At 36.9% G+C, this 26,375-nt stretch overlaps 1 protein-coding gene across 1 annotated transcript in view; it reads right to left on the minus strand.

Moving 5' to 3' along the window:
• Positions 1–26,375, minus strand: part of cemip (cell migration inducing hyaluronidase 1) — a 138,230-nt gene that overhangs the window by 62,283 nt on the left and 49,572 nt on the right. The window contains exons 2-8 of the mRNA XM_077227984.1: positions 15,661–15,758; positions 9,469–9,606; positions 5,061–5,199; positions 3,960–4,196; positions 3,386–3,565; positions 433–503; positions 218–313 (exon numbers count right to left, since the gene is read on the minus strand). Of these exons, the coding sequence (XP_077084099.1) occupies positions 218–313; positions 433–503; positions 3,386–3,565; positions 3,960–4,196; positions 5,061–5,199; positions 9,469–9,606; positions 15,661–15,715 (916 nt within the window). The 5' untranslated portion in view covers positions 15,716–15,758. The remainder of the gene's footprint in view (positions 1–217; positions 314–432; positions 504–3,385; positions 3,566–3,959; positions 4,197–5,060; positions 5,200–9,468; positions 9,607–15,660; positions 15,759–26,375) is intronic.

Genomic DNA, 26,375 nt, shown 5'->3' on the forward strand with positions numbered 1-26,375 from the left:
TCTGCTTATGCTGCTTTCAACGCTTAACAACCCCTATTAACTTCTCCTTTTGTGAAGAAAATTTAAGTGCAAAAAAACAATTTATTAAGTGAACTATTTGATTACGTTTTGCTGGTCTCCAGCTAGACCAACATCAAAACCGCCATGAACCAACCTGAACCTGAAAAATGAATCAAAAATGTGTGTTTTTTGCAGAGATGGAGAGGTGTGTTTGTACCTTGAACCCACTGACTGATGGTGGTGATGGTGAAATGCTCTCCGTAACCCGAGTGAAACACCCGAGAGCTCCTGGCCTCAGACGAAGCCTTGGTTCCTGAACACACCAAAACACACCAGCATCAGGAGAGAAACGGCTCGCCTTCAAGATATTTCGTTTATGTGCTGCTGTTTGCTTTCCATCGCTGAGCAAAGAAGTGGGCAAAAGAGGCTCACCCTGATAGACGGCATGATCCTCGACCGCTGAGGAGGCGTCCCCTTTGACTGTAATAAAACTCCACGGATGCCTGCAGACACACACACACACACACACACACACACACACACACACACACACAGGAGAAAAAGGACGTATGAGGGATAAATAAGTCTGAGAAGTTGGCCATGAATAGGTTGTCCCTCCTAGACAAACATTCTGACTTTCACTGCTGTAAATGATGTTGACTTAAGATGTGATTGGCGGCTCGTTCATCAGAGTTTCCCATCCGCCCATGCTCCATTCTGAGATAAACAGCCTGACTGACACAATCACCAGCACAATTTTCTTCAGCTAGACCAGACTGACGGGCTAAAGAGGTGTTGCTGCACCATCTGTCCAGCAGAAGTGCTCTCTTTGCATTCGACGCCCACCACATGTGACAATGCAGAGATTTCGGAAGGAAATGTCACCACAAACCAAAGTACAATTTTCTGATATACTACAATAACACTGGTAGACACCCTTAAGCTGACCCTACACCATTTTTTTTAAATGTTTGTCATTTATTTTATTTTCATATTATATGTATGAAATGTATTTATGCTATGTGTATATATATAATAAACTAATTATGAGGACTAAGACCAGAATACGTTATACAAGTATGCAAACTGAGCATACTTAAAGTGTGCTCTTGCGTTGTTATGGCAGTGCTCACACCTACCCACTCAATTCACTGACTGTCTCCTTCATACAGCACATACTAATCACTAGAATGACAAGTTTGCTATATAAGTGGCAATTTTTGAAAGATACTCAGAGCTTTGTAGAAAGGCACTTACAGTAGTAGTAAATAAACCTGCATTGTGCCTATGGCCATTTTCACTGGCTCCATCATTTTCCTATCTAAGGAAGCATGCACGCAATTATACTTAATTTTGTTTTTAGAGACTGGAGAGGGGAAATAAATGACATGCAATCTTTAATCAGGATGCCAAATTAATGTTCAGTGTGAACATAACCATTTTGCAGATGTAATATATATATATATATATATATATATATATATATATATATATATATACTGTAAAGGCCTCTGTGCCAGGCAATTTTTCCTGATGTGATTAGATTTGTGTGTGGGAAACAAACAATCACATCTAGAACCATGTCCGTATTTGTAGCCTGGTTTTTCATTAAACTTTTTAATTACTCCAAACTTGGTATCTGTCACAGCTATGCTTATTTTATTCTCACAGCACAGCTTTACTTATGTAAACAACTATTTTATTTGATCCATCTCAGAGAAAAAAAAATATTGCTCAGAGGTTGCCGTTTCATAGTTTATTAGACATAACGGAGTCCTTGGTTCCATTTAAATATCAGCTTTGTTTCTACTACAATTCCATAGGAGAAAGAAAAATTAAACAAGACAATTTTTGACATTCAGAAAGAGTATACAGCTATAAATTTCTGTTTATTTTTTCATTCCTAATACATAACGATCTGCAGCCCATTTGCAATATTATAGGATTCGTTCTAGTAATTTTCTAGAATAGACTTCATAAATTCATGCAATTTATATTGCATAAACTGAAAAGGCTGCCAAAATCCTGTTCCTGGAGATGGATCATCCTGCAGAATTCAGTTCCAACTCTAATCAAACACACCTGAACCAGCCAATCACGCACCACATCCCAAATTCATTATTATCCATCCTAAACAGTATGCGATTAGTTAGCCGCCCGTATTATATACTTTACTCTGGTATAGATTTGCATGGTGTGTCATCGGTGCACGCTTTTTAGGATAAAAAACACACAACCCTTTGTGCAGAAAAAAAGAATCTGCATTATTTCAAATTGACTTGGCTTGTTGCTCTTTTTTTTGCTTTCCTTTTTTATTAAAGAGGAACTATTATGCCTTTTACATTTCTTAATGTTGCTGTTTGAGCATTGAAAAAAGGTCTGCAAAGTTACAAAGCACAAAGTCACTCCAAAGGAAGTTATTCTCTACCTCAGTAAGCACTGTTTCTTAACTCCCTGAAACGCCTTCATTGTAGTCTTGAGACTTCTTCCGGGAACGTTCACGTCAAAATATTCCTCAAGTAAATAATTCCATACTCAAAATAAATGGGCGAGGCCTGATTGAGTTGCGATAGTAGTGTGCTGAAACTCATGGCTATGGTAAGGGGTGTGACATTTTTTAAACACACTGGAAGCGGTTGACCAATCACAACACACTCATTCTGCTGACCAATCAGAGCACATTGTGCTTTTTGAAAGGAGGGGCTTCATAGAGACCAGGGCTGTGTTTCTCAAAAGCATCATCAGCCTAAGTAGATCATAGAACCATTGTCACCAATGGTCTCTACGATCAACTTAGCTCATGATACTTTTGAGAAACGCAGCCCAGAACTAAACAGAGCGTTACTGACAGACTGGGAAGAGAGGTGCTGCCACAATGATAAATATATGAAAAAGAATGTGATTGTTGAACATTGAAACATAAAGACCTATTCTGTAAAAAGGCATAATATGGCCTCTTTAAATCCTTTTATATTCCAGGCTATAAAATACTTTGAGTTGCATTTTATGTGTAAAAGGTGCTATAACAGTAAAAAGTATTATTATTATTATTATATCCACACCCTTAAGGCATGTTTTATTCATTTCCACCAAACGCTCTATAAAATCTTTCTCTAGTCTCCTATTAGAGTTGAAACTAAACTGTGTGCAGAAAGATAGAACTGCAGGATTTGCCACTGATTTAGATGCTATTTCAAGAAACATATTTCACTGGTCTCAGACTAGCGATGTAAAGAGGAGGATGTGAATGCATTCAGGCTGATTGACAAATGCATACTCGACTAAATCGGACTACCCTAAATTCAGTCTCCAACTAATGCTGAAGACGACTCTAGACATTTCACGGATAAGCAGGTATTGGTAAGTTGGAAACGGGTCATATTACCGGAAGCCAAGTCGATGGAAGTGCCGGCTACCCAGCTTAGAGAGAGTCTTTTTAGCCAGATCCTCCAGGTTGTTGGATCCTTCATCATTAACCACCATGGCCAAGATCTGCCCAGTTTCCACCTCGTCTACATACTGGGCCAGCCGCCTGCTCTCGTCCTTGCTCCTATATGTGTCAAACCTACAAACACACACACACACACACATATACACACAAACGTAAAAGTGGGTCACAGAGATTTATCATAGACCAATCAAGGAACGTTACAGAAGCCAGTAAGCATACTGAGCATGAATGATTATTTTGAAGTCTGTGATTCAATAAAAGATGCTTGTTTCTGCAATGAAAAATAGTTACTGATCAATTGCCTGCAATGAAGCCAACTTGGATGCGCTGTTTGTTTTGACAGTCAATTTGTAATTACTGTTTTAATTCCAACTGCACATTAAAACCATCAGTTAGTTGGTTTTACATGATGTACTCAAGTAACAACCTCTAATCCATCAAGAAGCAAAAGCGCATTTATTAAAAATAAACTTTAAGAGCAGAAAATGTGGAATCATGTCTCACTGACCTATCAGAGTGAAGCACCTCTCCAGTCTTGGGGTTAATGACGTGAATGATGATGCCTCTGTTTCCCCAGCTTCTCTCGAAATGGTAACTGTTCTCATTACCCTGCCCAGGATGGAGTGTTTTGCTCAGGAACGTCCATGACAGCTTCTTTCCTGAGTGAATTTCTAAGGTTCCTCCAGTTCCAACGCCAATGTATTTGCGGCCAAAATAACTGTGTTCAACCTCGTTGTCATCAGACCTTTTTGAAAACAAGAAGAAGAAGAAGAAGAAGAAGAAGAAGAAGAAGAAGAAGAAGAAGAAGAAGAAGAAGAAGAAGAAGAAGAAGAAGAAGAAGAAGAAGAAGAAGAAGAAGAAGAAGAAGAAGAAGAAGAAGAAGAAGAAGAAGAAGAAGAAGAAGAAGAAGAAAAAATACAACTAATCAGATTGTCCCATGTTGGGTTGTGCGTGATTCAGAATTGAATTGAGAATGCCGTTTAAAATCCAATTCAGTTCCAGATGCGATTTGGATTTGTAATTTTAGAAAGTAAAATTAAACGTTTGTCTGAAAGTTTACAAAGCCTTTAAAAAGTTTGAAGATTTTATAGGTCGGACTATCTTAAATGCTTGGATATATTAACAAAGTTCTGTAGTTTTTATTGTGGAGGGCAAAACATATAATGCAATGCAATACAATGATGATTGAGAGATATACAAACAAATATTCCTCAAAAGCATTATATGTATTATGTATTATATTTGTCTGATTTTTCAATTTGTTTAAAACAATTTGTAACAAGTAAACTTAAATTATTTCAGTCCAGTAAGTGTTTTGTTAAAAAAATGTTAAAAAAGTATAAACTATCAATCAGACAACAGAAGGCATGTAGTAGATTGTGTGCAACAGGTTTTTCAACAAAGTTTTAATCACATTGATAATTTAGAGGCCTTAGAAATTTCTGTATCAATTATGATCCAATATGTTTATGGGGTTAAAATTACAGGCTCAAAACAGATCTAACACATTTCTATTCGTTAAAATGCTCCTCCAAAACTTTCTTTACTCTGTAAGTGCCCTTATGAAGGCTGCAGGATTCTGATGATTTTTCAAAAATTACATTCATACCTGCCAAAGAGAGAGATGGTGAGGTTGCCTTTGTAAGGGCATTCTGGACTGCCGATGTGAAGTTCGCCCTTGTTCCCAATGAGGATGTGCCTAGCCCGCAGAAAAATTGGTCGATTGGAATCGGCTATCACAAGCTTCCCTAAAAAGAGCAACATAATCAAGCCAATCCTGATCTCTCACCACTGATTTTCAACCAATGAGCATGCAGGATATTTTCCAACTCCAATTCTAGTTCTAAAAGTAAACAAACACTGCAAAAAATGTCTTACTCTGTTTGTTTGCCTTGATTTCTAGTACAAACACAGCTGAAAGGGAACATTCTCAGAATTTAAGCTAACGTTCTGGCAAGGTTCTCTCAAAGTTATGAACAAACATTATGCCAGTAACATTAATAGAATGATCATTCAAAGTTATCTAGTCTTTAATAATGCTCTTAAAATGTTAGCACAAAAATATTATTTACAGATCAGTCATGGAAAGTTTTTACCTGAAACGTTTAGTTTGATGTTTCCTAACGTTTATGTTACTACATATTTCAAAATGTTTAGGGAACATTCAAAAGTAACATTCCCATGATGTTTGCAATATAAAGTAATAATAATGTTCGAATGACCAAGAAAAAAGGTTTTAAAACGTTTACAAAACTAGACGAGAACATTCAGAAAAAAAATATATATAACTTAGTGGGAACATATTAAAATATTCTTAGAACAATTTTGTAAGCTGGAAATATCTAAATATTAAATTGAGATAAATTTACTTCACTATAAAAAAATCATATGATTAATATTTATCTGTACAGAGGTAAAGGGAAGGAGGCCTTCACTAGGGAGAGACTAGTTGACACTTTAGGACTGCGTTGTCGTCGTGTCCAGGCACAGGTCCTTCATCAGATCCGGATTAATACATTGCTTTAACTCATTCAAATAAGTGAAGCAATTTTCAACTTTTTTATGTTATACTAGATTCAACTCTTTTTTAAAGTTAGTTTAATATAATTTAAGTTGAAACGAATTAAACATTCAAGTTGATTGTACTAAAAAAATTAAGACAAACATTTTGCTTTTACAGTATTGAGACAAAATAACTGAAGATATTAAGTTTTGTAATGTATAAAAATGAAGTGAGTTTAACCTTAAAATTAAAAATGGTGAATTTTATGTTCTAGGTAGGGTTTAGGGCTGTGGATAGGGTTAGGACTACATTTTTGGATAGAAATGATGTTCCAGAATCAACTAAATATGCAGATCCAGAACATGTCTAACTTGGCAAAATCATGGTGACAGTGGCGGAACTAGAGTTTTATACATGGGGTGGCCACTGCTACTTTCGGGGGTACACAGTACACACACACAGTGGAAAAGCTTGTGGAAGGAATTGGGTCAATCTGTTTGTGTCGAAGTGTTGAACATCCAAAATATTGCAGAAAACAAAGCTGAAGCACCAAGTAGATAAGATACCGCATGTGTCTGTTATGAACTGCTGCATTTATTTACAAAAAAACTCACATTTACAAAAAAAAATTTTTAATTTAATTTAATCTTTTATTAGATATAGCAGGCATCAAGCAGACATGTCCTTGAAAAAGTTAAACAATTTTATTGCCCATCAATATAAAATCTTATCCTGGGAAGATTAAATACAACATAATTCTTTCTTTATAATAATTTATAATAATTCTAGTTCTAATTATTTAATTTATAATTTTTTTTTGTGTTCATTTTTGGGTGAACAATCCTTTTAATCTGGCAAAATCATCTCAACTTAAATTCCTGAATTGGGTATGTGATTGACTGCTTGTGTCTGGTAGATGCTCTGACCTGTTGCTGGTTCTGAGTCTGACCACACTGACTCTGACTAGCCAGTGGTGATGCAAGGGCTGGGGGGTCTGTTTGCACCTGATCTGCCTGTTAGTCCAGTCATTTTAAGCCAAAATGGGGGTCAACCTTGAACAAATTGCAACAAGCAAACTCAACTGATTTTGTATCCTCAATATGTCCTGAGTAAGGAAAAAAATTCCCAAAGTATCCCATTAGGGAAAGTTTAGAAAAAAACACAAATATAGCCTTTTTCTTACGAGAATAGGGTAAAAAGTTTAACCTTTAGATATCACCATGAAAATTGATTACTTTGATTGATTACTTACATCAAGACAAACAAAAAATGTATTCCAAGTTTTTAAAAATTGTTTGTTAAGATGGACAAACGGTGCATAATCTAATTACGTATGTGGTAATTTGCATAAATACCACAACAGATCTAAACATTGGGTCTAGCCAGGTGAAAATGTATTGTTGAATCTTGTTGACATATAACAGTAAAATACTTAATGTTAAGGTCTGAATGGAACCCATTTAGGCTACCCATGAGCATTAATACATAGAGGCAGGAAGAAGTACTTTAGAAACCAGCCTTTTTTAATTATTAAGAGATGGGGTTTGGGGCTGGGTCTGTGCGACTGTTTCTGGGGGACGAGTCTAAGGGAAGAACAGGAGACAAGGGTAAGGAGAATGCAGAAGACAAAAGGTAAGTAAAATAAAAAGTGAATCCCCACAAACAGATTTCGAAACTTTCCCCTAATAGGATTCTTAGGGACTTTGTTTCCTTACTCAGGACATAATGAGGATACAAAATTATTTGAGTTTGCTTCTGTTGCAATTTGTTCAAACTTTTTTTCATAAAATGACTGGACTATGTTTGTGCTTATTTTAAAATAACTGATATCTCTCCCTTTCTTTTCATGTTTAATTGACCCTGTTCAAAAATATGACAAATTTAAAATATGATTCCAATCATAATCACATTCTAATCATCATCCAATTACCAACATTTAACTTTTTCTTGCCAGTATAAAAAAAAAAGTGGTTTTGGTAATTTTCACAATTTCATGGCACCCCAGAATATTTTGTTGTATGAATATCTGTACCAAAAGAAAGAACAAACCCTGTGCTTTTAAAACAAAAACAAAAAAATAATGTATTTGTAGCTTCGTGCATCTTTTTTTTTAATCAACACTTGAATGTTGGCAAGTTTCATAAAAAGCAACATGAGCAAAAAGCTGAGAAAATCGCATTTTTATCAAAGACTACATCTAGATAAGATTCATAATGATGATCAAAACACAGTAGATCGAGTCCATCAACAACCTACACCCATAAAGCTTCATAGTCCTATAGTGATCGCATTATGATATCGCTTGTTGCTGCTCTTCTTTGCCTGCGTTTTGATCTCCTATCCTCACATTAGCTAGAACATTTGTATACTGTAACGTAGGCTACACACGGCAAGGTACTGTATATGCGTGTATTAGGCCTAATGTAGGCTATTGGGGGCAAACCACCCTGATGCTAAACCTTAAAAGCTTACTTCAAATATGATGTTTTCTTATTCGGTGAAGTTCGGTATCTTGCAACCGTCTCTCGTCCTCTGCTCGTCCGTTTGAAAACTGCGCGCGCCGCGCTGCCGGCGAACGTAATTTAAAAAAAAAATCAGCATCAGCAACTGCCAGTAGCAAATAAAATTTTGGGGTGGCACCCGCGGTGGCCAATCGCATGTCAGGGGTGTCCAGTGCCACCCCGGACCCCCCTCTGGCTCCGCCACTGCATGGTGACCAGAAAAAAAACTATGTTGAATTAAATTTGTTGAATGAAACTTCTTTGAATTAAAGGTAGGGTAGGCAAGTTAGCTTTGAATGCATGAGATTCCACCCTCCCTTCAGGGCGTCTCCAAAGCCAAGCCGTCTAACACAGTAGAGTCTGCAAAGCATCACTAGACGAGAGACACAGTTAAACCTCATGTCTCAAAGCACTTAACATTACAATAATAATGAACATGAACAACTTCAAGAGCACTGACCTACCATTCGGACGAATGCAATGATTGAACGAACATTTTATGATCCTACGCCTTCCGTAGACAATATATATATACATATAATACATTTAGACCACTTAACTTTGAAGAGACTTTCAACCAGCATCACAAAAAAAATTCTGGAACAAATCACCTACCCTGGCATTAAGTTTATTTTTCTGACCCCATTGACAGATATTTCACTTAAAATTCACTTAATTTGGATAATTGTTTTAGGCTTTCAATCTCGTCATTTTTCCTCTCGAGTAAATTTATGTTGATTCAAGAATGTTTAGGTATTTTACTGAAAAACAAGACAAAGAAACTGAGTAAGAAATCCATTTTTGCAGTGAATGTTCGCTGGCAGGGAATGTGATGGAATTTCCCCATCAAACTCCGGAATATTCCACGCTCAGGGCGACACGTCTGAAATGTGTTTTGATTTAAGCCTGTCACAGCTCATGTCAAGTTTTGCTTTCATCATGAAGGATGTACATCTTTGTTCCACTTTAATGCTGCAGAGAAGTTTGAAAGAGGTTTTATTAGGAAGCTTTACCTCCGTTAAGGATCTCGATGGAATGGACGGTCGCAGAGGAGGTGAGGACGACTTTGCGACCGTAGCCGATGGTGACTCTGTGGGCTTCATTGTGACCGGGGGTCCAGGGTTGTAGACCAGGCAGCTTATTTGGACAAACTGGAAAATATATATACATTGTAATTAATAGTAAATAAATCACACAGAAGAACTCACAATATGGCTAGACTTTATTTCCATAGTCCGTTTTAGACATTCTACTAACTATAAGTAACTGTGAAACTACATATCAATTAACTCTCATTTGAGACTGTTAGGTCAGGGTTCAGGTTAGTAGAACAAGTTGACATGCACTTGCAAAGTTACTTATAGTAAGTAAAATGCCTGTTGGGGAGCATCAAAATATCAAGATATTAAGCTGACACTAATTCTCTAATGACATAGTTGCAAAGTTACAAATTAAAGTGTTACCCAAGTTACACTACATGTTCAGAAATACGCAAAATCACATTTTCATTACAACCTTTAAAGGGCTCTATATATAATGAGATTTTTTCTCAAAAGCTTAATGTACTATGAAAACATACCATAACTTTCAGAACTCAAAAGGTTCAAAATGTCAAAAAAGTGCCACAAAAAATATATGATGTTGCAAGGAAACAAACTTTAAATGAAACAATCCTTTTAAGATATGTCAATATGTATGACCTATATATCTGAGATGTCTAGACTAAAAATTGACCATGATAACCCTTTAATTCATCTGCTATTACTCAGTTGATAAAAGGAAGTCAGCGGTTCAACCGCAGGCGGATGTTTCTGACTGCAGTTAGACTTTTAAGTGTCATCCCATATTAAAAGAGCCTCATTCTTCCCTTTAATGCTGTAAAAACCTCTGAAAATTCACGCACTTGATTTGAATACACACGGCACATCTCGAGAACCAGAGCAGCTGAGAACTTTCATCATGAGCATTTCCATATTTCTACTTTGAAATGAGAGTAAAGGGCTTTACAGAGCTTTCTAATGCATTTCTTACTGTGTTACAAAAAGTCATGCAACAAAAATAATGACAGTAATAATCACCCAGAGGAAAAGTGTATTGCTCTTTCATGGCACAGGAGACTTTGGGGTGTCAGCTAGGTTAATTTAGGTTTTTCAACTTTGTTTTTCAAAATAATTTTGACAAAAATTATTGACATTTGCTGAGTATACAGTTTATTCTCAAAATAAAAATAATAAATACGGTTACATTGAATTTAAAAATAGGATTAATTTAGTTTTAGTTTATTTAATTAACAATAAAAACACTATTAAACAGTTTTTGTGATTAAGCTTAAATGAAATAAAATCTATAGCTATATCAAATAAAACTTAATTTAATTGTTGAAAAGTTGCATTGGAAAATAACTGAATTAAGTTAAAGTACTAAAATTACTAAAACTGAACCTGGAATAAAATAAAATAATGCTAAACAGATATACTTAAAGGGATAGTTCACCCAAAAATGAAAATTATCCCATAATTTACTCACCCACAAGCCATCCTAGGTGTATATGACTTTCTTCTTTCAGCAAAACACAATCAGAGTTATATAAAAAAATATCCTAGCTCTTCCAAGCTTTATAATGGGATTGTAACTGAGTAACTGAGATTTTGATGCCCAAAATCTGTACAGCTCCAGGGAGTTAATAAAGGCCTTCTGAAGCAAAGCGATGCATTGTTTTAAGAAAAATATCCTTATTTACAACTTTATAAACTAGAATCATTGGCTTCCGTACACGGGTCGAGCTCCGACGGAAGAGTGACCTCTGACCCGACGCATGAAACACTAGCGTAGCCAGAAAAGCGTCTCTGGGTGTGCATAAGAAAAATTGGGTGTGCCACATTTATTGTCAAGTTAATGTGCAAAAAAAACTCGGACCCGGCTTATCACTAACTTTACAGAATAGACTGGGCTGATGTGTAAAACTGGCTTGCCACATAAACATAATACTAGGCCTACAGTATATAAAATATAACTCAGGGTTCAACATTAAGGCTTTACATGTGCTTGTCCTTCGAACAAGTAAATCAGCCATTCTCTTGTCCAAGTAAAAATGCAGAAATTGGTTTAAACGTATGCTTCATCTTTCATTTTAAATTCTTAGATTTGATCAATAAATTCAATTGAAATAATAAGACACTATGCTGTTACCAACCAAATTAATTAATTTACACTGAAAAATTACAACTGCATTAAATAATGTTACGAGATTGTTTTAAATATTTTTTGAAGATACAAATATGATATTGGAAAAAATTATAGCCTACTTTAAAACACGAAACTAAACCACCAGTAGGGGGCTGCAGGTGACTGTCTTAATGAGTGAGTTATTGAGTCATTTATTCAAATGGTTCGTTCAAACGGCTGAATCGTTAAGGAAGGAGGCAGTTGTCATTGAATTGAGTCATTGAATCTTTGACTCAATCGATTCATTCAAAGCGCTGAATCATTCATTAATGCAGTTATGTGTTCCGGTGAGCTGCGCTGTGGTTCTTGGGATGTTTGTTTGGAACTATTTTCGCTGCTCAAATTTAACAAAAACAGTCAATATTGTGTCTATAATGTAAGTGACTTGATATTAATTACTTGTTTATTGAACTGTCATATGAAATCAGTGTCATATTTTCAATCGTGATGGTGGTATTCAGCATTCGTGGTCACTGTGATGTTGCTTAACTGTATCATATCATATATTATAAATATGAAAATTCCACATTAATTTTTTAACCGCTCTATGTTCATTAAGTTTCTTTGTGTGAACTGCGCTCATTGTTTCTATTTCTCCTCATGAGGCGCGAGGCTCCTCATGAGAGCACAACCGTATTACCAGTCAGCGGCTGTTTGCGGATTGGTTGGCAGTCCGAATGTCGGCAGATATTTTTTTTAACGATAATAATTTAAAAATTAAAATACATTTTAAATGTTCAAATATTTTAGGTAAACAACAATAGTCCAAGTTTAGGAAACGTTTTTATTAAAACTTTAAAAAAGAATTCTGCATCTATTTTAGCTACGCCAGTGGCATGAAATATTGGCAAACGCAAAAGCGCAGAGTTTAGAGCAAAACAAAACACTGGTCATGAATTAGAAGTCTAAAACGAGAATGTTTATGTCTGATGCCTTTTTGTCTGAGGTTGTTTCGTCTGATGCCGTTTCGTACGATGCCTTTATGTCTGATGCCTTTTTGTCTGAGGCTGTTTTGTCTGATGCCTTTATGTCTGATGCCTTTTGTCTGAGGCTGTTTTGTCTGATGCCGTTTCGTCTGATGCCTTTTTGTCTGAGGCTGTTTTGTCTGACGCCGTTTCGTCCGATGCCTTTATGTCTGATGCCTTTTTGTCTGAGGCTGTTTCGTCTGATGCCGTTTCATACGATGGCTTTATGTCTGATGCCTTTTTGTCTGAGGCTGTTTTGTCTGATGCCTTTATGTCTGATGCCTTTTTGTCTGAGGCTGTTTTGTCTGATGCCGTTTCGTCCTATGCCTTTATGTCTGATGCCTTTTGTGTGAGGCTGTTTTGTCTGATGCCGTTTCGTCCGATGCCTTTATGTCTGATGCCTTTTTGTGTGAGGCTGTTTTGTCTGATGCCGTTTCGTCCGATGCCTTTTTGTCTGAGGTTGTTTTGTCTGATGCCGTTTCGTCCGATGCCTTTATGTCTGATGCCTTTTTGTGTGAGGCTGTTTTGTCTGACGCTGTTTCGTCCGATGCCTTTATGTCTGATGCCTTTTTGCCTGAGGCTGTTTCATCTGATGCCGTTTCGTACGATGCCTTTATGTCTGATGCCTTTTTATCTGAGGCGTTTTCGTCTGATGCCTAATTGTGCGAGACCTGACATCGTTTTTTGAGACCTGAAGAGACCTGAAGCTTTTCAGTCTGAGACGCGATGCCGTTTTGTCCAATGACGGAAGCCTTTTAGTCTGAGGCATGATGCCTTGTCTTCATATGTCTGAGGTCTGAGGATGTCCTAAAATGTACACCGTACTAACATCATACGTTGGCTCAGAGGTCACTCTTCCGTCGGAACTCAACTCTCGTCCAGTGAATGCACGGACGTCCGCTACCGGATGCTAGTGATTAGAGTTTATAAAGTTGTAAACCCATCGCTTCACTACAGAAGGCCTTTGTAAACCCCCTGTAGCCGTATGGATTACTTTTATGATGGATGGATGCACTCTTTTGGGCTTCAAAATCTCAGTTACTATTCACTCCCATTATAAAGTTATATCCAGGATATCTTTTAATATAACTCAGATTGTGTTTTGCTGAAAGAATAAAAAAGATATACACTAGGATGGCTTGTGGATGAGTTAGTTATGGGATAATCGTCATTTTTGGATAAACGTACCCTTTAAAATCGAATACAAATGACAAATTCTATAGCAAGCAGAAAAATACACAATTCTCAAATACTCCACAACGTTTTGGTATTAAATAATTTGAAAGTGCTTCTATTCAACATTTATCTTACTTTGTTGAACATCTGTGCTAGATTTTTTGGGCAAGCTTGTTGCAATGCCTTAATGTTGTTTTCAAAGGCAGTTTACTAAGGTTAAGAACCACACACCTCAAAAATATAAACATCGCAATGTGGATACAAACGTAAAAGCCCATTTTGCAAAATATGAACTATTCTCTTTTATATAAAACACAAAAGATAGCTAGCTAAAGGGACAGGCAATGAAAGAACAACAAAGGAATTAGATAAAGCGTGCCTTTAATAAATTATCCTATTTATCCTGGGCTCAGCTCTCAGAGGAGAAAATCAAAGAAAACACAGCAGCCTGTCATTTCAAACAAGCGCTTTTATGTGACCACTAACTAGCTGTCCTGCAGTGATACATTAATCTCATCGCCAGCTTTTACCATATACAGAAGAAATACCGCAAAACAAAATTGCGAAAAGCCATCACGCTTTGTGTCGTCAACAAAAAGCTCTTCAAATGCAGATTTTCCCTGGAGGAATCCACAGGCAGATGAGAGCAGTACTGGAAATACCACAGACCCAAAAGAATGATCCCACTCTAAATGCACATAAAACATGTTTTTCACACAGATTTGGGCATTATGACCATCTACTGTAGCATATATTAATTTGACTTTCAATGTAGAAGGCCATGCTGTTTTTTTCATAATTGCAAATCATGTTTGTAACTACAAGGTCTTAAAACATGCAACTTTGGTTTGTTAAATTACATTGAAGCTACTTTGCTGTTGAAAGGAGCAGAAAGGCACTACATTCGCAGGCTTGTAAAGACATGGATTGTACTGTTGAGTCTTGGCTGGAAACTGAGTTAAGAGTTTGCTGGATTAGAATGAAACAGTGCAAAAAGTCTCTAAGGGCTTCTGTGGGTTTGAAAAATTAAATCCAAGAGCCTTCTTCTGTAACAAGACTCTAAGTCATGGTGTCTCTCTCTGTTGGACGGATTAAGTTGAGAATGAAAGGATGTCGGTATATTTTGGATGGCTACATAGTATAATCTCTGATACTGAACATCAGGCAATGTCACAATTCAAAGTGAAGTTAAGAAGACAGCAGAAAACAGACGGATGATAGTTAGAAAGGGCAATTAAAAATATTAGGGGAGCAAAATTGCAAGCAATGCTAAAACAAAATATATGAAATGCTGCTGCTTACGTTAAATGTCCGAAACATGAGGATTTCAAAGTATCTTTACTTTTTTATTTGATTGTTTTTTATATTTTGTTCCATTTTATTCAAAGTACACGTCATGCTTTCAAAGTATGAACTCTTGTATTTTAAAGATAAAAAAGGAATTCCTTATTATTTTTTTATTTTTACTCATTATTTAATTTCATTTTATTTTATTAAAAGTTGACTATATGCTTTCAAAGTGCAATGAACTCTTGCATTTCAAATGTAAAAAAAAAATTCCTTATTACCCATTTTATTTGATATTTTTAATTGAATTATATTATTATTTATTTAGTTTTATTTAGATATTTTATGTTATTCAAAGAATACGCTATGCTTACAAAGTACTATGGACTCTTGTAATTTAAAGATAAGAAAGGAATTCTGTCTTATATTACCCCTTTTTGTTTATTATTTCATTAAAAAAAATGTATTATTATTATTTTATTCAAAAATGCATACTATCAATGCACTTTGCAACAAAACTGATATATTAGAGCATGAAAGACAGAAACTCACCAGCCTGAGCAATGTGAAGAACAGCTACTACAATAAAAGCAACACAGATCTTCATTTTCAGTATTGTTGGTTTGGTCCAGAGTGTAAAGGCACCTCACCTACAACACAAAAAACAAAAATCAAATAATTACTAAAGATAAAGCATGTAATTTCTGTGCCATCAATCCCAACAAACACAAAGTCTCCACCATTGGTCGGCAAAACAGATGTTCTGAAAGAGTTGAATTATTCAAATTTTACAGGGTCAGTCAACCTACAATGTCTCACAATGCATTTTTAGCAGTGATCCGAGTATTTTCACCACCAAATTGTTTTTTTACACACATCACCTTAAACATGCTTATTTATTCTGGGCACACATGGCACTATGACCAGTTGAAGGGGAAAAAATGCCATTGAGCGTGAGCGACGTTGCCATAGAAACGGGCGAGCGATTTTGTCAGTTTGCCAGAATCTGAAAGTGGTGGACCCCAGTTTTGCATTCCTTTGAAACTTGTGAGATCTGAAGGTTACGTGGTTATCTTCAAAGAGATTACAAGAGCACCAGCAATATGACTTGAACCTCCATAAAGGATCAAAGGCGCAGAGGGGCCGAGGGCTCAGGTACTGACTCGCTAATAATAGTGTGCTTGTTTAAATGCAGTTATATAAAAAAGTTACATAACCGATATAGACATACACGGGATCCTGTATCCTGGTTTCGGTATTGCAGACTCTAGCTATGCTTGACAGACCAATTATATGACAAGGAAAGAGACATGACAATGCTTCCTTTGAATAAACTGTCATTTTCGGAGGTAAAATGTTTTCCTGCACATAAAAGCCGTTTCTAAGGCTACAAAACCAGTCGAAATCAACTGTTATTAATGTTTTTATCTCTTCTGTATTTGATATTCTGAGCTGGAATTATCATGTCGTGATGTTTATTAGCACTGCCAATCCGCCCGAGGCGTGATGGCTTCGTTGTCCCAAAGTAACAGTTGCATCATGACCTGTCCAACATGTCAAGTCTGCACTGTTATACATCGGATCTGTGTCGCTTGAGAATCTATAGCTGTCTTTGTTATATATTGAGGGATAATGGTCTACAACTGCCAACTTCTCGTCATATTAGCATCACAATCCTTTCCCATTGGGGTCTGTGCAAAGGATTGTGGGAATATTCCAAAGATTGTTTGTCTGGTTGTTTATTTTTTTTAAATTGCAATGCATGTCAGCATGTAATGTGACAGTCGTGTAAGAGTGAATAAACCACCAAGACGACAATCAGTTTGACTTGATAACCAGCCATACAGTATATTCCATTTACTGACCCAATGTCCTTTTTTCCTTACAATACACATGGACAACGACTTCAATTTCAGTCTGTTCCCCATACAAAGCTATCATATGACTTCAGAAGACTTGGAATATGGCATATGGGCTTTTTTAATAATGCTTTTATGGTGCTTTTTTGGCTTTTTTTTTTTTTTTGGCTTGACAGACCATCTTCCCATTGTATGGAAAAGAACAGACATTTTGTTCCTTTTGTGTGGCACTGAAAAGGGAAAAAAATTATGTGTTTTCAGCAACAAGAGGGAGAGTGGAAGATGAAAGAAATTAAATTTTTTTGGGTGCACTATTCCTTTAAGATTAGAGCACGTCTGATAGCACAGCAGGAAATATAATGTGTCTCATAGCAATGCCTGCGACGACGCTGCCAATAACAAGGTGAAAAATGAAAACACAAGCCTGTGGTGGATGGAGTGGTAGTTTATTTGAATCTTCAGTATGATCTACACGGTCATTTATTCCACGATCAGATGTCGACTTGGTGCAACAGGTGCCGCATCGTCGGGCCAAATACACAGCCTTTCCCTATAGATCCGAGATATGAGACACTTCCCATGAGACCTGCAAGAGAGAACAGAGGTCATTATGGATAAAACCCAAACAAAACAATACAACTTTTAGTAACTTTATAGAAATGAATACTTTTATTTAGAAAGGATGCATTAAATTTATCAAAAAGTAACAGTAAATACATTTATAATGTTCTTTTGAACTTTCTGTCCATCAAAGAATCCTGAAACAAATGTTTCAGGGCTTCCCACAAACAATTTTAGCAGCAAAATGTTTCTTGAGTATCAAATCAGCATATTAGAATCTTTCTGAAGGATCATGTGACACTGAAGACAGGAGTAATGATGCTGAAAATTCAGCTTTGTCACCAAATGAATAAAATAAATTGTAAAACATATTCAAATAGAAAACACATAATTTAAATTGTAATAATATTTCACTATATATATACACACACACACACACACACACACACACACACACACACACACACACACACACACACACACACACACACACACACACACACACACACAGAAGTGTATGTGACTTTACATATTGCTTATACTGTTTAAAAACATCTGACTTTGCATTTTAGAGTTTGTAAATCCATGTCACAGTGCGCAATTTGCCATTTCAAAATCACATTTAGATGCAGCACACCGAGAGAAAATACGTTTTGCAGGTAAATAGATGTCATGGTGCAGATCGACAAAAATAGCATCTCCTTCTCTTTCCCTGCAGTTAAAGTGTAAAAGTCAGCAGACCGCAGACTGCTCCTTTGCTTTCATCACACTGACTTTGTGCCTGGCGTGATGGAATTCTGTGAAAATCGACCGGGAAAAAAAATCCCCTTATTAGGTTTTCTAATGCACGTAGATTCCCTCGAGCCAAATACCACTAGATCTACAAGGCTGAGGCATACTGAGCCATACAAAGGTGACATGCATCTTTCATCACAGCTCAGCATGCATGTTTTATTTTTTTAAATGTGCATTATTAACAATAACAATTTCTATTTATTTAAGCACATTTTAATCTTCTGCCTACAGTATGTGGGTTATCAGTGGGCTGGTTGTCTGAATGTTGCATGAAAACTCACATGTCTATCTTTAGTTTTAGCCAGCTGGTCCATGATCTAATGCATACAGAATGACCATCCGAAGATAATATTGCACAAATAATTAGCGGTGTTGCTAAATCAAGCATCATTGTTAGTTTTGCTTATACTTATAGTTAATGATATAAACAAACCACTTATATAAATTTGGGATGTAAATCATCCATCACCATTTGTGCTACATGAACAATACAATACCTAACTCTGAATGATGCATTTTGTTGAGGAAAACTGTACAGTTACTTTTCTAAATCAAGACACTACAGCAAAACGTCTCGGTTACTAACGTAACCTCGGTATTGCGTAAGTTAGCTTACGCGATGGGAAAACTTCTTTTCTCGAGAATATTGAAGCAATTTTTTTTAAAACGCAGTGCAACAAGGCAACTGCAAAAACCTATGGCGAGTCGGCTAGGATGCTCAAACCAATCAGGATGCTTCGCTCCTGCCAAAATGGGCGTGGCTTATAGCAATATACGCCCCCATTTCGCCATAGAATTCAGGTTAAATCGACTGAAGCCTTCCCCTGATCAATGCACAGCAGCACGGCGAGTTACGCAATACTCGTTCCCTACTCTCAGGGAACCGAGGTTACGTTAGTAACCGAGACGTTCCCTTTCGAAAGGTCTCTCGTATTGCGTAAGTTAGCTTTCAAAAATGCCTTTCAAAATGCCGTGTGTGCTTAAAAACTTCGCCCCATACTATAGTCTAGGGCCCAGCACCTGAAGCTCATAGACAAGTAAAGTTAAGAGTCTTAATATGGCTAGTTCAGTAATGAGCCTTATATAGGAAAAGAATTGGAATGGGCCTTATAAGGGGCCATTCTCCTTCTTATATGGTATATAGAACCACAGTTCATGTTTATCGATGACCAGACAGACGTCGGGGCCTTATAATTATGAAAATGTGCTTAACACTTTATTCATACAGAAAGAATCCTCGCTTGCAAAGCGGGCACTTCCATATTATAAAACCTCATGAATGTGGACGGTGAGGCTCAGCCTGCCGCCACACAAATATCTTCAATTGGTATTCCACTCGACCATGCCTGCGACGAGGCCATGCCTCTCGTGGAATGAGCTTTGATGCCTATGGGCAAACGGAGGCCCTTAGACTCATAAGCCAGCGAGATAGCATCAACTATCCAGTTTGACAGTCTCTGCCTCATGACCGCACAACCTCTGGTGTGGCCTCCGAAGCACACACAGAGCTTGTGTTCATCCGCTCTGGCATCCTCTGTGTGCGACGCTTTTCTTGCAAGGCTCGATCAGAGGAAAAGGTGGAGCGGGAGGCGCAGGGTTGTCGTGGGCGAAGGTAGCCAGATGAGACAGTAGGGTGGAAAGCGCCAATTCATCACACGTCCTTAGCGAGTACAGTTTCCGCATGTTCACGGCCCAAACAAGAAGTGCAGAGGATGTGACGATCTCCGCCGTAGAGAGACCTGAGGCATTTGAAACAACGCCTAGAATTTGCTATTTTAGAAAAGTGAGTCGCAACGGCGAACACACTGTTTGCTTGTAAAGGATATAGCACGCCGGATGGCACAGCAGAACAGCGGGCTGAAGGTGGCGTCCAGTTGAAAACCAGGAAGCCTGCGTCCTCAAAACTGCTTAGCAGGTGCTTGTTCCGATTAAATCTGAATTCTATGGCGAAATGGGGGCTTATATTGCTATAAGCCACGCCCATTCTTGCGGTCTCTGCAGCGCATGATTGGTTCGCGCATCCTAGCTGACTCGCCATAGGTTTGTGCAGTTGCCGCAGCACAGCCAATGAGCGAGCTAAGGCACTCAGCTGTATGTACAAGAGACCTCTCGAAAGGGAACCGTAGCTTTCGCAGGTCAGTTTTGAGATTTTAGTCTATTTTGCTTCCAAAACTTGCCTCTTTAGGACTAGTGGAAAGAAAACCAAGAAAGTGTTTATTTTATTACACTTTATCTATTTGTGTCTGTAGATTTCAATAACAAAACATCTTTCTATGTTGTTGTTTTTTTCAAAATTAGTTTTTTCTCATTCACTGAGCCAGAAATCTCCACTTCAAGAGCACTTACATACACTAAAATTTCCCATTTAATTCCTATCTATATATATCTATATTCTGAAGGTTTTTACAGAGGGGTTTGTTCATATATCATTCGCCTGATTTATAAAACATTTTATTGCTAAACACATTTTTTTCTGACTTTTTCTATCCAAAATCTCCTCTGCAAAAAACTTTAATATGTCAACAAAATGAAACAATATTCATATTTCTGTTCTGGAAATGTATGCAAATGAGTGCATATTTAATTAGAAAGTGTTTCATTTGCATATTTAAACATAACATTTCAGAACCGAAGTGTCTCAATGTACTGTGATTAATCCACTTGGGGAAAGATGGTGATATCTATTAGTTAAATATCTAGTTATTCTTACCTTATTCGCCTGTAGCATTTAAAATTATTATTTGGATAAAAGCATCTGCCAGATGCATGAATAAAAATGTAAATTATTTATTTGGTGGACAGATAAAGCAACGAAAAACAACCAAAAGGAGGAACCCAAGCCCTTTCCAGAGAGCAGATATCATTGTAGACTTGAAGATGTGCTCATCTATCAACCACCCAAAAGCCTTAGGAATGACCCACAACACTTCCCACAGTTTTGCACAATAAAGCTTTTCCAGACAGTGTAGAAATTGGGTTTCTTGAGTTTCAGACTGCTCTTCCACTCCTAATGCCCTTTCAGACTTTACAAATCTCCAACACTGAGAAAGTCTATTCCAAAACATTACATCACCATCGTAAAGACAAGCTTTGCTTAGATCCAGACTTCGCCTCTCGGCTTTATCTTCCAATGCTATCTCCGTTTGAGACAAATATCTCTTCCTGGGCTGCCCATCTTCTTACAGAGACTGTTGCCCTCCGTGGCCCTCGCAGATAACACACTTCCACCCCTGTCCTTCATGTTGACCCTGTACTATCAGCACAGAGCAAAGAGCACAAGCAGAACTCACATGGAACAAAGTCTGCAGTCTCAGCTGCTCACGTGAGCGGGCAAGACGAGCAAAAGCCCTTTTCATTAGTCGTTTTCTAATCGGACTAACAGTCATGATATAGCTGGAATGCTGCTGGAAATTCAATGAAGAAAAATGGTTGGTATTAGGTCTATAAATCAATTAAAATTTAATTCATTGAATTCATTGAATCAAATGAAGATTAAATAATCAAATTAAAAGTAATTAGTTGCATATATCAATGTGACAAGACAATAAGAAAATATTCCAGATGAACAGAAATGGCTTTAGCTATATACCATTGAACAATGAAGTCTGAAGTCTACTGGCCATTTTGCAGTCAAGTTTGTCAAACTATTAAAGGTAGGGTAGGCAATGTCGGAGAGGTTAGCAATAGCAAGTTAGCTTTGAAAGCATGGGGTCCCTACAGAGTGTCTCCAAAGCCACGACTCCCTCAGAACACATGAACTATAAATGTTAACTGCCTCATATCTCAAAGCACATAACATTGCAATAATAATGAACATAAATTTACAGAACTCTTAAAATGTACCACCTGAATGCTGCAGATTCATTTCACCATTGTTTGTGTTGACATTGAAATGCATAAATCTGAGTCTGAGGACATGAACAGCTCAGTGTAGAACTTCACGGGTTGCCATCTCGTAATTAAATTTATGAAATGGCATGAATGCAGCATAAGCTCATTGTTTTGTTTCAGGAGGAACTGTAAAAGGCAATTGCTGTTTGTTTTTGGCCGCTCGTTGACTGTCTGTCTACAACTCTGCATAGCCTTACAGAACGCGCTGATGACGTATGATGTCTGCGCGAGCAGGGTGTGCAGAGGTATGGAAATACACATGTTGATAGGCAGGTAGGACATACTGTAGGAATGTCCTTTTTTTGTCCTGAGACTTCCTCAGAAGATATATCTGTCAGGATGTGAAGAGAGTTTCAACCAGGATAACAAATTGTGTTATATAAAAATGTGTTATATAAAAAAGTGTTTATACCTAGGCTACCTACCCAACCTTTAAGATAATATTAATGTATTGCTGTTCTTACGAAGTAAAATAATAATAATACTTTTGATCAATTCTTACTGATCGCTTTGCATCCTTACTGAATAAACGTAGAAATTTATAATGTTGCAAAATATTTATATATTTCAAATTAATGCAGTTTTTTTTAACAAAGAATCCTGAAAAAAATGGTATAATGGTTTCCACAAAAATATTAAGCAACATCACTGTTTTCAACACTGATAAAAATAAGAAATGTTTCTTGAGCAGCAAATCAGCATAGAATGATTTCTGAAGGATCATGTGACACTGAAGATTGGAGTAATGATGCTGAAAAATCAGCTTTGCATCACAGGAAAAAATAACAACATAAAATATTTCAAAAAAGAAAACAGCTATTTTTAATTGCAGTACAATTTCCTAATATTTCCCGTTTACTGTATTTTTGATCAAATAAATGCAGCATTGGCGAGCATAAGAGACCTCTTTCGAAAAAAAAAAATTCTCAACAACCCCAAATTTTATACAGTAGACACACGCAAAGAGAATGGTCAGTGGCCATTTTTCTTAATCACTCTTATTTATAAATAACGTAATCTTCACAAATACATCTACCTTAGATAAAATATCACCTAGCTGTCACGTCTACAGCTGCACGATATATACGGTCATGTCGCCCGGCACTAACGTGAGTCCTGATCAGGGAGCGCAAACAAGAGGAGGTTTTTCCTTTCCCTTTCATTACCCTGAAATATGTTTCAAACATACTGGCTGACTTTTACGCGAGCAAACAGGATTGACCCAGAGCAGCAGTTAAAAGAAACTTTACGAGTTCGGCGGGCCTCCATGCTCCACTTGCACTCCAAGAAAACACTGTAGATGAACTTCAGCAGGATAGTCAGATAGGAAAACTCCTCATTTATTTAATTGCAACATTCGGTTTTATAACCCAAAGCTTTTTTGAGCGCATGTTGCTGTAATGATGTAAGAAACATGCACAGTGGAAACCTGAACCACAAGCTTTTAATATATAAATGCAATTACCATAGCCTATAAAAGTCTTGGGACTACTGACTACGGTGGAGCAGATTAAAAGCCATTTCCATCAACCTACTGGGTCAAACAGAGGCTCTCAAGCACATGAAAATGAGTCTCTTCTAGAAGGTTACGAGGCAGAGAAAGTTGCTGACATGACAACTTCAAGGAATAATTCCTACAAAAGTGACAATTCTCTCATGATTTACCTCCTCTCATGTCGCTCCAGAGCGGTTTGGTTTTCTCTGAGAGTTTAACAGAATGTTAATGTAGACTTTTTTACTTACAATGACAGTGACTATAGGGGATGTAAAGCTCTAAAATGCAAAAGACACATAATAAAATACAATTAGTCCACTAGAAACAGACAGAAATGGACCAAGATATATCAACGAGACAGCATTTTAAATATAATTCACATTTGCATATATTCAATAGGCTGCATGAAGAGGTGTTTTTTTTACATAAAAGAAGTAGCTGAAGTAGTGTTGTTACGATACCAATACCAGTGAAATTTCACGATCCTTCTCAATTTCAACAACAGCAAAACAATTTTTTAAAGTTCCTACATCTCAAACAGCATTAGACTGCAGCGATGCATTAGTCATGGGTTTGATTCCCAGGCAATGCATGAACTGTTATAAACAGTTTACTTTGAATGCAATGTAAGTGGGTTTGAATAAAAGCATCTATCAAATGCATAAATGTAAATTAAAAATGTTGAATCTCCAATTTTTAAGTATTTGATTTTTTTGAATGTTCCTGTAGCTAAAACAGCACCTGGCTAATTGATGCCTTGCACTGGAAATCAGACATAAAAAATGTTTACTTCGAATGCAATGTTAGTCGCTTTGAATAAAAGCATTTGCCAAATGCATAAATGTTGCTATTAATTTATTTTTTTGCAAACTAACTGTAAAATAGTGTTGCAAACTATTATTATGCATTATATAAACAATGATAAATAAATGAATAAATGGAAACAACCACATCTAGCTTTCAAGTATTTTTTTAATTAGCAACACCTTGCTTCAAAACAGACAAATAAACAGTCGGTAACAAAAATGAAGAACAAAGTTAAAAAAGAAGACAAACAAAAGAACAAAGAGAGCTCTTGATGTTTTTTTCAGAATGTAACTGTAGAACCTGATAAAAGCTTTTAAATGTATCCACACAAGAGCAGTGAGTGATTATCTCTTTTTCTTGTTTGCAGTTTGATTATTTTTAATCTCATTATAGAGAGGATCAGGACTATTAGGGAGCATTTACACCTGATGCACTGATCAATTATGACATATTAGATGTTTCGGGCCCATCTGTTTACATTCAGACATAAATGGCTGTTAACATTAAATATTTTGCCAAGATCAGTATATATGCCCTTTTAACTTGGTTTGCAAGACCCATGCATAGGCCGGTGGGGAAAAAACCCCATCATTTTCCTCAGAGAAGATGAGCTTACGCGGGCTCGTAAGCGAGCTGGGCTAAAGGTGCGACGGCCTCTAGGGTGATGAGCAGTGATGATTAATTCAATGAGAGCATTGTGTGTGTGTGTGTGTGCTAATGGGAAGAGAACGGAAGATGGTGAAGGTTATAGCCGCTCTCTGGAGGCCAGGGGGAATCTGAGCCTTCAGAAAGAGCTGGTGTTGAAACAGCTATTTTTACAGCCTGCTCTCTCCAGGACTCTGTAATCCAGCTGAGACTGGGACGCTGTGCTGACGGTGACAAGTACAAGAGAGTCTTTAACGCCAACACAGCACTGCAACTCTGACCTGAGACACCTCCCAAACTCATGGAGGTCACTGATGGACTGGGCACCTCACTTTGGAAAAGCAGCGTGAGGTGGAGGTCATCCTCAAAGGATTATTGAACTAGGTACTAATGAGGTTTGCGACAAGATGGTGGGGCTGATTAGACAGGGAAGATGCTTAAAACGTGTAGACCACCTTGGACCAGCAACAAACCAGCTTAGCAATGCCAGTTTGACCACCTTAAAAGTGAAGTGTGCCATTTCTGTAACCAGTCATTATTTTTGCATTTCCTTTTGCCACTGTGGTCACAGAAATTACACTGATATTACCTGCTTTTCCAGTGACTGTAAACTTTGGACAATGTTTACATGTAATTTGGGTATCATTGGGTGTCATTGGTGTTAACTAAATTTAACTTTAACTAAAACTAAATTCAGTTAAATAAAAATTATTGTTGTGAGATGAGTGAAAAAACCTCACAAAAATCTACAAGGCGTCTTTATACAGTAAACCTGCAAAAAGTGCCATCAGTATGAAGAAATTACCAAATTATGAGACTAATCCCACTTAAATAATGTGAATTGATTGATAGTCCTACATTATACCTTTACGTACAGGCCAGCGGCGTTATTGTAAACTAAAACTATTAAATTTAATTTGCGTTAATTTAAATAAATCTGGAATAAAATGCTTAAACAATTACCATTGCATGTAAAAATTAAACAAACAAACAAACAAACAAACAAAAACTATATAATTAGAAATTTTGCCTTGGCAACTAATTGAAATAAACTTTTAAAGTGAAGCACAAACATGACCAAATCTAAAGCTGAAATAAAAATGAGTTAAAGCTAAATAGAAATAAAACAAACTAATAAAAAGCACATAATTCAATTACTAAACCTTAAACTAAAATTTATTCAAAGCATTAATCATTTAAATATTATATAAACT

Source organism: Siphateles boraxobius, unplaced genomic scaffold, assembly GCF_051911475.1.
Source record: "Siphateles boraxobius isolate OS27281-9 unplaced genomic scaffold, OSU_SipBor_1 130, whole genome shotgun sequence".
In the NCBI taxonomy this organism is placed as follows: Eukaryota; Metazoa; Chordata; class Actinopteri; order Cypriniformes; family Leuciscidae; genus Siphateles; species Siphateles boraxobius.